At 33.5% G+C, this 14,101-nt stretch overlaps 1 protein-coding gene across 2 annotated transcripts in view; it reads left to right on the top strand.

Annotated features, from left to right (window-relative positions):
• The window catches only part of BMAL2 (basic helix-loop-helix ARNT like 2), a 109,138-nt gene extending 96,019 nt beyond the window's left edge, over nt 1-13,119 (top strand). For both annotated transcript variants that reach the window (XR_012324484.1, XM_073788922.1), the window contains one exon: nt 12,946-13,119. Coding sequence is in view for 1 of the 2 variants with exons in the window: in XM_073788922.1 (XP_073645023.1) it covers nt 12,946-12,998 (53 nt within the window). In the remaining variant the exon portion in view is untranslated. The remainder of the gene's footprint in view (nt 1-12,945) is intronic.
• The last annotated feature ends 982 nt before the right edge of the window (nt 13,120-14,101 follow it).

The raw sequence follows: 14,101 nt of genomic DNA, 5'->3' as shown, positions 1-14,101 counted from the left end.
AACGTTGCAGGCCAGAAGGGAGTGGCAAGATATATTCAAAGTCCTGAAAGGGAAAAATTTGCAACCTAGTATACTCTACGCAGCAAGATTATCATTTAGAATAGAAGTAGAGATAAAGAATTTCTCAGATAAACAAAAACTAAAAGGATACAGCAATACTAAACCTATCCTAAAAGAAGTATTGAAAGGTCTTCTTTAAATAGAAAAGAGGCAAGAAGCTATAGGAAAGAGAAAATCACAATTGGAAAGTAAATCACTTAAATAAGACAGTATACAGATTTAAAAAATCAAAAAAATTTTTTGTGAGGTAATAATAACCACAATGAACAGCAAAAGGATAAACATGAAGATGTAAAAGAGGACATCAAAATAATAAAATATGGAGGAGGAGAGTAAGAAAATGTAGGGTTTTTTTCTTCTAGAATGTTTTTGAGCCTGTATGAATATCAGTCTAAAGCAAGTAAATACAGGAAGGGGTTAACATACTTGAAAAACAGGATAACCACAAATCAAAAACATACAATAGATTCACAATAGCCAAAAAGAAGAGAACACAAGCATAATATAAAAGGAACTCATCAAACCACAAAAAGAAAAAAAGGAAAAGAAAGGAATAAAGAAGAAATACAGAATCAACTGGAAAACAAGGTTTAAAATGGCAATGAATACATATCTATCAATAATTACCTTAAATGTCAATGGAATAAATGCTCCAGTCAAAAGACAAAGTGGCAGATTGGATTAAAAAACAAGAGCCTACAATATGCTGCCTACAATAGACCCACTTTAGGGCAAAGGACACACATAGATTGAAAGTGAGGGGATGGAAAAAGCTATTTCACATAAACAGAAATGACGAGAAAGCAGGGTTGCAATACTCATATCAGACAAAATAGACATTAAAACAAAGGCCATAAAGAAAGATAAATAAGGACACTATATAATGATAAAAGGATAAATATAAGAAGAGGATATTACACTCATCAACATAGAAGCACCCAATAGAGGAGCACCCAAATACATAAATCAAATACTAACAGACATAAAGGGAGAACTTGAAAGGAATGTGATGATAACAGAATGTGATGAACTTGAAAGGAATGTGATGATAACAGTAGGAAACATTAACACCTCACTCACACCAATGATCTTTTAGACAGAAAATCAATGAGGCAGCAGAGATCCTAAACGATACAATAGAACAGTTAGACTTAATTGATATTTTCAGGACATTACATACAAAAAAACCACAGAATACACATTCTGTTCGAGTGCACATGGAACATTCTCTAGAACTGACCACATACCAGGGCACAAAACAAGCCTCAACAAATTTAAGAGTATAGACATTATTTCAAGTATCTTTTCAGACCACAATTGCATAAAACTAGAAATAAACCACAGAAAAAGAAATGAGAAAAAAATGATTACATGGAGACTAAACAACATGCTACTAAAAAACCAGTGGGTCAACAATGAAATCAAAGAGGAAATTAAAAGACACCTTAAAACAAATGACAATGAAAACACAACCATACAAAATCTATGGGATGGAGCAAAAGCAGTTCTGAAAGGGAAGTTCATAGCGATACAGGCCTTCCTCAAAAAACAAAATCACAAATAAATAACCTGACCTACTACCTAAAAGAATTAGAAAAAGAACAACAAATGAAACCTAAAATCAGCAGAAGGAAGGAAATAATAAAGATCAGAGAGGAAATAAATAGAACAGAGATTTTAAAAAGTAGAAAAAATCAATAAAACCAAGAGTTGGTTCTTTGAAAGGGTAAACAAAATTGACAAACCTCTGGGCAGGCTCACCAAGAAGAAAAGAGAGAAGACCCAAATAAACAAAATAAGAAATGAAAAAGGAGAAATAACAACTGATACCACAGAAATATAAAAAAAAAAAAAGAAGAATTATATGCTAACAAATTTGACAACCTAGAAGAAATGGACAAGTTCCTGGAAACATACAGCCCACCAAAACTGAAGCAAGAAGAAACTGATAATTTGAACAGACTGATCACTAGAAGTGAAATAGAATCTATAATTTTTTTAAAAACTCCCTACAAACAAAAGTCCAGGACCAGATAGCTTCACAGGTGAATTCTACCAAATATACAAAGAAGAATTTATACTTACCTGTCTCAAACTCTTCCAAAAGATTGAAGAGGGAACACTCCCAAAGACATTCTATGAAGCCACCATCACCCTGATACCAAAACAAGACAAAAACACACTATCAAAAAAGAAAATTACAGGCCAACATCTGATGAATACACATGCAAAAATTCTCAACAAAATATTTGCAAACCAAATCCAACAACACATGAAAAAGCTCATAGATCACGACCAAGTTGGATTCATCCCAGGATCACAAGGATGGTTCAACATATGCAAATCAATCAATGTGATACACCACATCAACAAAAGAAAAGACAAAAACCACATGATCATCTCAAGAGATGCAGAAAAAGCATTTGATAAAATTCAACATCCATTCATGATAAAAACCTCTTACCCAAAGTGGGTATAGAAAGAACATATATCAACATAATAAAAACTATTTATGACAAACTAACAGCCAATATAGTACTCAATGATGAAAAGCTGAAAGCCTTCCTGCTAAAATCTGGAACAAAACAAAGATGCCCACTCTCACCACTTCTCTTCAACATAGTATTGGAAGTCCTAGCCACAGCAATCAGACAAGAAAAAGGAATAAAAGTTATCCAAATTGGAAGGGAAGAGGTAAAATTGTCATTATATGCAGATAACATTACTATATATAGAAAACTCTAAAAGCTCCCCACAAAAAATTCTAGAACTGATAAACAAATTCAGCAAAGTAATGAGTACAAGATTAACGTACAGAAATTGGTTGCATTTCTTTACACTAACAATGAAATATCAGAAAGGGAATGTAAAAAAAATAATTCCTTTTAAAATCACATCCAAAAAAATAAAATACTTAGGAATAAACCTGACCAAGGAGGTAAAAGACTTATATGTTGAGACCTATAAAACATTAATAAAGGAAGTTAAAGATAATTCAAAGAAATGGAAAGATATCCCATGCTCTTGGATTGGAAGAATTAACATTGTTAAAATGGCCATACTACCCAAAGCAATCTACAAATTTAATGTAATCCTTATCAATTTACCCATGACAATTTTCACAGAACTAGAAGAAATAATCCTAAAATTTATATGGAACCATAAAAGACCCAGAATTACCAAAGCAATCCTAAGGAAAAAGAACAAAGCAGGAGGCATAACCCTCCCAGACTTCAGATAATAATACAAAGCTACAGTACAAATCATTAATCAAATAATACAAAACTACAGTACAATACAAATCAAAACAGTGTGTTATTGGCACAAAAACAGACATATGGATCAATGGAACAGAATAGAGAGCAAAGAAATAAACCCACACACCTATGGTCAATTAATCTTTGACAAAGGAGGCAAGAATATACAATGGAGAAAAGGTCTCTTCAGCAAGTGGTGTGGGGAAGGTTGGACAGCTGCATGTAAATCAATGAAGTTAGAATACACCCTCACACCATACACAAAAATAAGCTCAAAATGACTTAAAGACTTAAATATAAGACATGACAACATAAAACTCCTAGAAGAGAACATAGGCAAAACATTCTCTGACATAAGTCATAGCAATGTTTTCTTAGGTCAGTCTCCCAAGGCAATAGAAATAAAAGCAAAAATAAACAAATGGGACCTAAATCAAACTTACAAGCTTTTGCACAGCAAAGGAAACAATAAACAAAACGAAAAGACAACCTATGGACTGGGAGAAAATATTTGCAAATGATATGACCGACATGGGCTTAATTTCCAAAATATACAAACAGTTCGTACAACTCAGCAACAAAAAAACAACCCAATGGAAAAATGGGCAGAAGACCTAAATAGACATTTCTCCGAAGAATACATACAGATGGACCACAGGCATATGAAAACATGCTCAACATCACTGATTATTAGAGAAATGCAAATCAAAACTACAATGAGGTACCACCTCACACGGTCAGAATGGCCATTATTAAAAAGTCTACAAATAACAATTGCTGGTTGTTAGGGGAACCCTCCTACACTGTTGGTGGGAACTGGGAAGTTGATGCAGGCATTGTGGAAAACAGTATGGAGGTATCTCAAAAAACTAAAAATAGAGTTGCAGTATGATTCAGCAATCCCACTCCTGGGCATATATCCAGACAAAACTATAATTCAAAAAGTTACATGCACCCCTATGTTCGTAGCAGCACTATTCACAATAGCCAAGACATGGAAACAACCAAAATGTCCATCAACAGATGAATGGATAAAGAAGATGTGGTACATATATACAATGGAATATTACTCAGCCATGAAAAGAATGAAATAATGCCATTTGTAGCAACATGGATGGACCTAGAGATTACCATACTAAGTGAAGTAAGTCAGAAAAAGAAAGACAAATACCATATCACTTATATGTGGAATCTAAAATATGACACAAATGAACCTGTGTACAAAACAGAAACAGGCTCACAAACATAGAGAACAGACTTGTGGTTGCCAAGGGGGAGGGTGGGTGGAGGAGGGATGGACTGGGAGTTTGGGGTTAGCAGATTCAAACTATTATATATAGAATGGATAAACAACAAGGTCCTACTATATAGCTCAGGGAACTATATTCAATATCCTGTGATAAACCATAATGGAAAAGAATATAAAAAAGAATATATATATATATATATATATATAACTGAATCATTTTGCTGTACAGCAGAAACTAACACAACACTGTAAATCAATTCTACTTCAATAAAAAAATGTGCAATGGTGAAAATGAAAAAAATGAAATATAGAACAGTGCTAAGAAAATAAAAATCAACTATAATTTTACTACCTAGTGAAAAACCACAATTGATACTTGAATATTTCTTTTTTCTAGGCCTTTATATTCTGATGATTTTTTTTGAAGTTAGAATCCTGCTATTTATACAATTGTATTATTCTTATATTTTTTGTAGGAAAGTAACAGATGTATATCAGTTAAAAGTCAGTATTGAAAGGCATAAAAGTACCAAAAAAAAATAGAGGGGGCAACTTATTGTTAATTCTCATTCTCTAGATCAACCACTGAAACTTTTTTTTCACTGACTATGGTATTTGTAGTTATATTTCTAAATATGTTTCTATTGCCACTTCCTGACTTATCCAGAATGGGTATAGAACAGGGAGCCAACAATTTATTTAAAATATTCCCCTCCTATGGAACATTTAGGATGTTTGGAAAGTTTTACTATTATGGATAATATGTCAGTTAACATCCTTCTACACAAATGTTTACTATTTTGTTTAGAATGACTTTATTGAAGTGTAATTACGGATCAACATTGCCCAATTCCCATAAAGTTTGTATACAGTGTTCTTTCCAGAGTTAATTTTTACCTGGTTAAATATGTCGATATTTCCTTTTTTTTAATCTTGTTTGCTTTTATGCTCAAAAAGAAAAACTTTTCCACCCCAAGATCGAATAAACACACACCTGTATTTCCTCCTCGGTGTCATGTGCTTTTATAGTGTCACCCTAAAGGCTTCGATCTAGCTGAAGTTTATTTTAATTGTTAACCATACAGAAGTTTACTTATTCTTTCCAAAATATTAGCCACTTGCCCCACAACCATTCAGTGACTAGTCCTTCCTTTTCCCACCATTTTGAAATGTTACCTTTACCATCAATTTAGTTGTTATATACTATTCTGGAACCTATTTGGAAAAGAGGTGGTGGTGGAGATGCAGGTAGTGGAAGGTAGGGAGGGGAGAGACTTCCGTGCTATTGAGTTAATCTGTCTATTCTTTCACCAGTACCAAACCGCTTAAATTAATTAAATGTAATAGATAGTATATCACCTTTTCTTCTGAAGGGTTCAGAACATGACTTTCCAAAACATGCTGCTTTGGCAGATTATTTTAAACTGAAGGCACTTGAGAACAGCAGGTACAGGAAGGGCTCTGTGACTCCCCCTTTCTACCTAAAAGCAGGACATGAAATTTCCCCAAAGAAAGATGCCTTCCCTGTACCAGGAAGAGAAGAACATTCTTTCACCAGAAACTGGAAATCGATGTTGTAATGGACCTGTACAAACACACCTCGTAAAATAACACCAATCTTCCATCAGTTTCCCCCGTTTAGTTCCTAGTCACTGTCCCACAATTTACTGCCCCTAGCCCAAGCTCCTTTGTCTTATCACATCCCCACAATTTATCCTTCCTCGTGTAAAAATGGATATAAGCTTTTGGGCCTAATAGCTTCATCAGGTCTTCATTTTCCTTCTAAAGAGATCTCATGCACACACAAAAAATTAAAGCAATTTGAATGCTTTTCTTCTGTTAACCTGTCTTTGTCAGTTTAATTCTTAGGCCCAGTAGCAAAACCTAAGAGAGTGGAAGGAAGTTTTTCCTGTGCCACACTTTTTCATTCCTTTTCACTGAAAAGTTTTAAAAATAAAAATATGTATTTCTATGAATTTATAAATTCATAAAGTAGCGAGAATAGTAGCCTTTTCTGATCTCAACATTTCTTCTTCAATAAACTTTTAAATTTATCAGACTACAAATAGATCACTTAAGTCAGTTAATCACACTTATGTTACAACTGCGTCTTTGAGGAATGGTGTTGATGTGTTTAGCATTCTTCTATGCTTTTGTTATATATAGAAGACGTTTATTCTTGGAACAACCATCTGTCCGATGCTACAGGCTGCATTCCCTTAAGTTGCTGACATTCTGAGGGAATAAGAATAAAATCTAACTTTTATTAAATTCTTAAAACGGCAGGCACAGTTCCTAAACCTTTTACATGTATTAATTTAAGCCACCTAAGAACCCTGAAGATAAATGCTGGTATTGCCCCATATTACACATGAGGAAACTGAGGCTCAGAGTTAAATAACTCAACAATGTTTCCCAGCTTGTAAGCTGTGGAGTTGGATCCAGACCTGAGCGGCCCAGACTGTTGCTCTTAACCTGCGTTTTGGTAAACCTCTTGATTTGCTGTAGGACTCTCAGGGTCTTTCTACCTTCCCCTAACCCTGTCCTAAACGCAATGCACCACTATTTTTCTTTTCTTTTCTTTTAAATATTTTTTAAATTGTAAAACACACAATACAATTTATTGTCTTAACCATTTTTAAGTGTACAGTTCTGTAGGATTAACTATATTCACATTGTTGTCCAATAGATCTCTAGAACTTTTTCACCTTCAAAACTGAGACTATACCCATTGAACAACTCCCTACTTCCCCCTCCTCCCAGCCCCTGATAACCACAATTCTACTCTCGGTTTCTATAAGTTCAACTGCTCCAGATCTCATATAAGTGGAGTCGTACAGTATCTGTCTTTTTGTGACTGGCTTATTTCACTCAGCATAATGTCTCCAAGGTTCATCTACGTTGTAGCATATGCTAGGATTTCTTCCTTTTAAGGCTGAATAATATTCCATTATATGTATATACCACATTTTTATTCGTTCATCCATCAATAGACATTTGCTTCTACCTCTTGGCTATTGTGAATAATGCTTTTATGAACATGGGTATACAAATATCTCTGCAAGATCCTGCTTTTAATTCTTTTGAATACATACCCAGAAGTGGGATTGCTGGATCATATACGGTAGTTCTGTTTAACTTTTTGAAGAACTGCTATGCTGTTTTCCATAGTGGCTGCACCATTTTACATCCCTACCAACAATACACAAGAGTTCTGATTTCTCCACATCCAAATAACACTCGTTATTTTGTTTTGTTTTTTATAGTGGTCATCCTAATGGGTGTGAGGTGATATCTCATTGCGTGTTTTTTTTTAATTTTATTAGAGTATAGTTGATTTATCATTGTGGTTTTCATTTGCATTTCTTTAATTGTTTGTGATGTTGTGCATCTTTTCATATGCTTGTTGGCTATTTGCATATCTGCTTTGAAGAAATGTCAAGTCCATTACCCATTTTTCAATCAGGATATTTTTGCTATTGAGAGTTGTAGAAATTCTTTATACTTTGGATATTAACCCCTTATCAGATACATGATTTGTAAATATTTCTCTCATTCTGTATGTTGCCATTTCACTGTTGTTTCCTTCGATGCACAGAAGGTTTTAAGTTTGATGCATTTCCATTTGTCTGTTTTGTCTTTTGTTGCCTATACTTTTGGTGTTTATTTCCATCTCAGTTGCTGAAGTATATAACCTATCTATCTGGGAAAGAAATACATTACAAACTTTTAAAGACCATAGTGAAATGAATTTTGAAAACCTTAGGAAATTTCAAATAGGTAGAAGGAAATTATATTTACAAATCATTACTTAGTTCAGCATAGTAAATATGAGAAGCTAATTTACAGTTATATAAGAAGAAATGGGACAAAGAAGAACTATTCTTCTAAGATATCTAGAGGAGGTATGGCAGGACATGGTATTTATGCCACCATCCTCTTCACATGCATGGCAGACATGGCTAAAGAAATAACATAATTTTTCTTGTTGAATCCAACTGGGCTTCAGAATCCTTCTCAACACACTGCTCCAGGCAACCACTCATAATCAACTGAGGCAACATATAGATAAAATCTATTTATCATCCTGTCCTCAAGCACCTCCAAAACAACATTAGGTGAAGGAGAATTCCTCAAACATGCCACATTGAAAAAGAGTCATGATTGCAGATTCATAATGATTACAAGCATATTAAACTCACTAAGAAGTTCCCCCAGAAAGAAATTACTGAACTGATTAATCCATTCTTTCCTAATTTGGTATTATCATAGAACCCTTTTTGTCACATTGTTCCTTATTAAAATACTATGAAATTAGATTTTTCTGAAATAGGTAATATTTGAAAAAAAAGAAATAGGTAATATTTGAGATATTGAAATAGTTCTCTGATATTTCCTATTGAAAGATCATTTTATATTGCTGTCAATACTCTGAAAAATGTTAGTCAACTTTATTTTACATCTGTGGAATCTGGTCTGCACAAATTGTTTAATTTGTTTTAATTGAAATATAGTTGATTTAGAATATTATATGTTTCAGGTGTACAACATAGTGATACAATATTTTGTAGATGATACTCCACTTAAAGTTTTTAAAAATTGGCTATATTCCCTGTGTTGTACAATATACCCTCATAACTTGTTTATTTTATGCATGGTACTTTGTACCTCTTAACCTCCTACCCCTGTATTGCCCCTCCCCACTTCCTTCTCTCCACTGGTAACCAAAAGTTTGCTCTCTGTCTCCATGAGTCTATTTCTGTTTTGTTATTCATTTGCTTTATTTTTTAGATTCCACATTTAACAGATAACATACAATATTTGTCTTTCTCTGTCTTATTTCACTAAGTATAATAGCCTCCAGGTCCATCCATGTTGTTGCAAATGGCAAAGTTTCATTCTTTTTATGGCTGAGTAGTATTCCATTGTATGTATATGTGTATATATATATATATATATATATACCACATCATCTTTATGCATTCGTCTGTTAATGGACACTTAGGTTGCTTCCATACCTTGGCTATTGTAAATAATGCTGCAATGAACATTGGAGTGCATGTATCTTTTTGAAATACTGTTTTCAATTACTTTGGGTACATACCCAGGAGTGGAATTGCTGGGTCATATGGTAGTTCTATTTTTAGTTCTTTGAGGAACCACCATACTGTTTTCTATAGTGCCTGCACCAATTTACACTCCTACCAACAGTGTACTAGTGTTCCCTTTTTGCCACCTCCTCACCAACATTTGTTATTTGTGGTCTTTTTGCTGATAGGCATTCTAACAGATGTGAAATGACATCTCATTGTGGTTTTGATTTACATTTCCCTGATGACTAGTGAAGTTGAACATCTTTTCTTTTCACGTTCCTATCAGCAATCTGTATGTTTTCTTTGGAAAAGTGTCTATTCAGGTCTTTTGCCCATTTTTCAATTGGGTTGTTTGTAATTTTTTGGTATTGAGTTGTATGAGCTGCTTATATATTTTGGATATTAACCCCTTATTGGTCATACTGTTAGCAAATATTATCTCCCATTCAGTAGGTTGTCTTTTCATTTTCTTGATGGTTGCCATTGCTGGGTTAAAGCTTTTAAGTTTAATTAGGGCCCATTTGTTTATTTTTGCTTTTGTTTCATTTGTCTAAGGAGACAGATCCAAAAACATATTGCTACAATTTATGTCAAACAGTGTTCTGCCTATATTTTCTTCTAAAAGTTTCATGGTATCAGATTTTAGATTTAGGTTTTTAATCCATTTTGAATTTATTTTTATATGGTGTGAGAAAATATTCTAATTTCATTCTTTTGCATGTAGCTGTCCTGTTTTCCTAATATCATTTATTGAAGATTCTGTCTTCTCTCCATTGTATATTCTTGCCTCCTTTGTCATAGATTAATTGACCATCGGTGCGTGGGTTTATTTCTGAGCTCTCTATTCTGTTCCATTGATCTATGTGTCTGTTTTGTGCCAGTACCATGCTGTTTTGATTACTGTAGCTTTGTAGTATAATATGAAGTCTGGGAGGATGATACCTCTAACTTTGTTCTTTTTTCTCAAGATTGCTTTGGCTATTCAGGGTCTTCTGTGATTTTATTAGGATTATTTGTTCTAGTACTGTGAAAAATGTCATGGGTATTTTGATAGGGATTGTATTAAATCTGTACATTGCTTTGGGTATACAGACATTTAACAATATTAATTCTTCCAATCCATGAAAATAGGATGTCTTTCCATTTCATTGAATCTTCTTCAATTTCCTTCATCAATGTTTTATAGTTTTTAGAGTATAGGTCTTTCACCTCCTTGGTTAAGTTTATTCCTAAGTATTTTATTCTTTTTGACGCAATTTTAAATGGGATTGTTTTCTTGCTTTCTCTTTCTGATAGTTCATTATTAGTGTATAGAAATGCAACAGATTTCTGTAAATTAATCCTTTATCCTACAAGTTTACTGAATTCATTTATTAATTCTAATAATATTTTGGTGGAGAATTTAGGGTTTTCTTTATGGAATATCATGTCATCTGCAAATATTGAAAGTTTTACTTCTTCCCTTCCAATTTGGATGCCTTTTTTTTTTTTCTTGTCTGATTGCTGTGGCTAGGACTTCCAATACTAAGTTGAATAGAAGTAGTGAGAGCGGGAATCCTTGTTTTGTTAGTGATTTTAGAGGAAAAGCTTTGAGCTTTTCACCATTGAGTATGATGTTACCTGTGGGTTTGTCTTAAATGGCCTTTACTATGTTGAGATATGTTTCTTCTATACCAACTTTGATGAGAGTTTTTATCATGAATGAATGTTGAATTTTGTAAAATGCTTTTTCTGGGTCTATTGAGATGATCATGTGATTTTTATCCCTCCTTTTGTTCACGTGGTATATCATATTGATTGATTTGCGGATATTGAACCATCCTTGCATCCCTCAAATAAACCCACTTGATCATGGTGTATGATCCTTTTTATATATTGTTGAATTCAGTTTGCTAATATTTTGTTGAGGAATTTTAAACCTATATTCACCAGAGATATAGGCCTGTACTTTTCTTTTTTTATAATGTCTTTGTCTGGTTTTGTTATCAGGGTCATGGTGGTCTTTTAGAATGAATTTGGAAGTGTTCCCTCCTCTTCAATTTTTTGAAAGAGTTTGAGAAGTATAGCTATTAGCTTTTCTTTATCTGTTTGGTAGAATTCCCCTGTGAAGCTATCTGGTCCTGGTCTTTTGTTTGCTGAGAGTTTTTTGATTACTAATTCAGTTTCACTACTAGTGATTAGTCTGTTCCTCCTGATTCAGTCTTGGAATGTATGCTTCTAGAAATTTATCCTTTTCTTCTTGATTATCCTATTTGTTGGCCAGAACTATTTGTAGTATTCTCTTATTTTTTTTTGGTATCTCTGTGATGTCAGTTGTAATTTCTCCTCTTTTATTTTTTATCTTTATTTGGGTTTATTTGGGTCCTCTTGTTTTTTCTTGATGAGTCTGGCTAAAGACTTATCAATTTGTTATCTTTTCAAAAAACCAGTTTTTGGTTTCATTGATTTTTTCTTTTTTTTGGTCTTTATTTCCCCTCTGATCTTTATTTCTTTTGGGGGAGCTTTGTTCTTCTCTTTCTAATTCCTTTAAGGTGTTAGGTTAGGTTGTTTATTTGAGATTTTTCTTGTTTCCTGAGGTAGGCCTTTATTACTATAAACTTCCCTTTCAGAACTGCTTTTGCTGTGTACCATAGATTTTGGAAACTTGCGTGTTTATTGTCATTTGTCTTGAGGTATTTTCTGATTTCTTCACTGACCCACTGGGTTTTTATTAGCGTGTTGTTTAGTCTCCACGTGTTTGTGTTTTTCCTATTTTCTACCTGTAATTTATTTTTGGTTTCATACTATTGTGGTTAGAAAAAATGCTTGATATAATTTCTATCCTCTTAAATGTGTTGAGTCTTGTTTTGTGGCCTAGAATGTGATCTATACTGGAGAACATTCCATGTGCACTTGACAATAATGTGTAATCTGCTCTTTTTGGATGAAATGTCTGATAGATATCTCTTAAGCCCAACTGGTCTATTGTGCCATTTAAGACCACTGTTTCCTTATTGATTTTCTGTCTGGATCATCTGTTCGTTGAGGTAAGTGGGGTGTTAAAGTCCTCTACTATTATTGTATTATTATCAATTTCACTCTTTATGTCTGTTAATATTTGCTTTATGTATTTAGGTGCTCCTGTATAAGGTGCATATATGTTAACAAGCATAGTATACTTTTCTTATATTGATCCCTTTATCATTATATAATGCCCTTCTTTGTCTTTTGTTATATAGACTTTGTTTACTGTCTATTTTGTCTGGTATGAGTATTGCTAACCCTGCTTTCTTGTTTCCATTTGCAGGAAATATTTTTTCCATCCCCTCACTTTCAGTCCATGTGTGTCTTCAGTCCTGAAGTGGTTCTCTTGTAAGTAGCATATAGATGGGTTTTGCTTTCTTTTAATCCAATCAGCCACTTTATATCTTTTGATTGGAGCATCTAGTCCACTGACAATTAAAGTAATTATTGATAGGTATGTTCTTATTGCCATTTGTTACTTGTTTCCTGGTTGTTTTGTAGTTTTCTGTTCCTTTTCTTTTTGGTTTAATGATTTGTGGTTTAAACAAATTTAAACCCTTTGTGGTTTAATGATTTTCTTTAGTGGTATGCTTGTGTTCCTTTCTTTCTAGTTTTTGTGGTTTTTGATTTGTGGTTACCATGGGGTTCATAGATGTTGACCTATAACTATATCTATTTGTTTTAAACTGGTAGTCACTTAAGTTCAAATACATTCTAAAAGATCTAAATTTTTTTACTCCCCTCCCCCCCATTTTGTGTTTTTGATGTCATATTTTACATCTTCATGGTTATTCCTTCACTGTTTATTGTAGTTATAGTTGATTTTACAATTTTGTCTTAATTTTTTTGTCTTTTAATATTTTTACTAGCTTATTTAAGTGGTAGATCCACAGAATTTACTATATATATGCCTTTACTACTGCAATTTTCCCTTTCCTATAGAGTCTAACTTCTTTTCCACTTAGAGAAGCCCCTTTAATATTTCTTTTAGGGTAGATTGATAAAACTCTTTCAGTTTTTGCTTATCTGAGTTCTTTATCTCTTCTTCAATTCTGAATGACAATCTTGATTGGTAGCATATCCTATGTTGTAGGTTTCTCCCTTTCAGAACTTTAATAGATTATGCCACTCCCTTCTGTCCTGCAAAGTTTCTGCATAAAAATCAGCTGATATCTTATGGGGGTTCCCTTGCATTGACTCTTTGTTTTTCTCTTGCTGACTTTAGAATTATCCCTTTAACTTTTGCCACTTTAGTTATATGTCTTAGTGTGGGTCTGCTTGGTTTCATATTGTTTGGGACTCTCTGTGTTTCCTGTACCTGTATATCTGTTTCCCTCCTCAGATTCAGGAAGTTTTCAGCCATAATTTTATCAAATACATTTTGACCCCTTTCTCTCACTCTTCTCCCCCTGGGACCCCCTATAATGTGAATGTTGGTA

Source organism: Tursiops truncatus, chromosome 11, assembly GCF_011762595.2.
Source record: "Tursiops truncatus isolate mTurTru1 chromosome 11, mTurTru1.mat.Y, whole genome shotgun sequence".
Classification (NCBI taxonomy): domain Eukaryota; kingdom Metazoa; phylum Chordata; class Mammalia; order Artiodactyla; family Delphinidae; genus Tursiops; species Tursiops truncatus.
This window is presented reverse-complemented; position numbering and strand designations above follow the sequence as displayed.